We start from the raw sequence: 1954 nt of genomic DNA on the forward strand, positions 1-1954 counted from the left end.
CGCCCCGGGAGGCCGGCTGGGGGTCCCCGGGAGCGGGGCGCTGCCCCAGGGACAGCTGTGCCTTGACAGGGACGTTCTCCCCCGCTCTCCCCTTCGGCTGGCCGGCTGCAGCGACGAGTGAGTGAGTGTCCAGCCGTGGCCCGGCCCCCGCCCCAGCGTGGTGGTTACTCGTCCACGCTGCCGGGACCCTGCCCGGGTCCTTGGGGGCCTCTGTGGGGACCCAGATGTGGTGCACGGGCAGCGCCGGCCGCAGCTGACCCTGGACGCCAGCGGAGGGCCCCACGGTCCCCACCCTGCCCCGAGGGCTCCGGGCGTCCCGGCGGGCTGCCCGTCCTTTGAGCCGCAGAGTCGGGGTCCCCGACAAGACCAGCTGGACACGGGTGCAGGCAGGTGGCGGGCCGGCGCCCCCCACGGCACTGGGCGCCGCATGTCTGCCGGTGCCCCGTGTGGCACCACCTGTGCTCTGCCCACTTCGTTTTGCCCATTGGCCGGGACAAAGCGGCTGGACTGGTTTTGCCGGACGGGGTGACCAGAGTCAGGGGCGGATGGGCGGGTGTCACCTGGGGCGAGGTGGGGCCCTCACGTGGGCGTGGCCTGCCCTCCTGGAGGTCTGTTCTGCGGACACATGGGGGGGGTGACCCAGGGGTGTCGGGGAGGGCTCAGGTTGAAGAAAAGACAGGCTCTGGACGGAGCAGAGCTGTGGCCTGCAGGGCGCCACCCACGGGGGTGCGTGGCTGCAGGAACCCCCCCTCCGCCCGCCAGCTGCCTGCTGAGAGCAGGTGGCCATAACTGCCCCACCCGGCCCAGCCCCAGGGGCCCTGCGGGACAGGAGGGGCCCCGGGCGCCCAGCTGCGATGAGACAGGATGGCCCGGCCCGGGCTGCTGGTCACCCTGGCGGGCGCTCAACCCAAAGACCCTGTGGGCTGAAAGTGGTGGCGACCCGGGCAGGCAATGTGCGGTGACCCTGCTGGGCTGGGCGCCTCGAAGCCCCGCCTGGGCGGTGCCTGGGTCATGGGCGTGCTCTGCCGGGCCTGGGCCCTCCCGATGCCCAGCTTGGGGCGAGGTCCCCTCGGGGAAAGGCCCAGCAGGGCCCTGTCCTCCGCACTCTGATGGGTGAGGGCAGGATTAATGCAGGTGTCCCGCCCTCCCCCGGGGGCGCCAGGGGACAGTGAAGCGGGCCACGGAGAAGGGTGCGGGAATCGCTTGTAGAGCCAGGCACTTGGCGAGGTGTAGCGTGGACAGACCTGGGGGCTCCCCAGATACACAGGCCCACGCAGACAGGAAGGGGCGGGGAGGTGGCCGAGGGGCTGGGCTGTGCCGACGGCCTAGGCCTGCTGCGTCGCAGGAGGCAGGTGCCGGACACGGCCCCCCCGTGGCTGGCCACACGGGCCCGCGTGTGGAGGACACGGCCTAACCCGCCGTCACGTGTGCCGTGCGGGGCCTGAGCGCAGGCCGGACGAGGCTGGGGGCCCCAGCTAAGGGCGCCCCTCCTTTTAGTCTTCCCGCAAGGCTTACAGAAGCACCCCGCCCTCCTAAGCCACAGTTGGGGTCCCTGCTCACAGCAGGCAGATTCCCGAGTACGCGACCGGAGGCCCCCGGGGCGGAGAGGCCAGGAGCCCGCGAGAGGCCAGGAGCCCGCGAGAGGCCAGGAGCCCGCGAGAGGCCACGCCCACGTCTGTGCTGCCGTCGGGGAACAAAACAAACCCGGCGGGAAGGTGCATCCCTTGGGCTAGCGCAGTGGAGGGCTGGCCGAGCGAGACCGCTGGGCAGGGGCGGGCGGTGGTCGGCCGGACAGCCCGTGCCGAGGGCTGGTCGTTGGTCGTGAGACGCCACGCGACCTCCAAACCGTGGCCAGGCAGCATTGGGCAGCCAGAGCCTGCGGGCTCCTCGGGCAGCCGGGGGCAGTCGGGCAGCCTGGCTGGGCGGTTGGGCAGCCGGGGGCGGTCGGGCAGCC

The 1954-nt window shown here is 72.7% G+C and overlaps 1 protein-coding gene across 1 annotated transcript in view; it reads right to left on the minus strand.

Annotated features, from left to right (window-relative positions):
* Positions 1 to 1721, minus strand: part of CCDC40 (coiled-coil domain containing 40) — a 19616-nt gene extending 17895 nt beyond the window's left edge. The window contains exon 1 of the mRNA XM_012734568.1: positions 1561 to 1721. Within this exon, the coding sequence (XP_012590022.1) occupies positions 1561 to 1721 (161 nt within the window). The remainder of the gene's footprint in view (positions 1 to 1560) is intronic.
* Between the last annotated feature and the right edge of the window lie 233 nt (positions 1722 to 1954).

The sequence above is a fragment of the Condylura cristata genome, unplaced genomic scaffold (genome assembly GCF_000260355.1).
Source record: "Condylura cristata isolate star-nosed mole 26May11 unplaced genomic scaffold, ConCri1.0 scaffold00060, whole genome shotgun sequence".
Taxonomy (NCBI): Eukaryota; Metazoa; Chordata; class Mammalia; order Eulipotyphla; family Talpidae; genus Condylura; species Condylura cristata.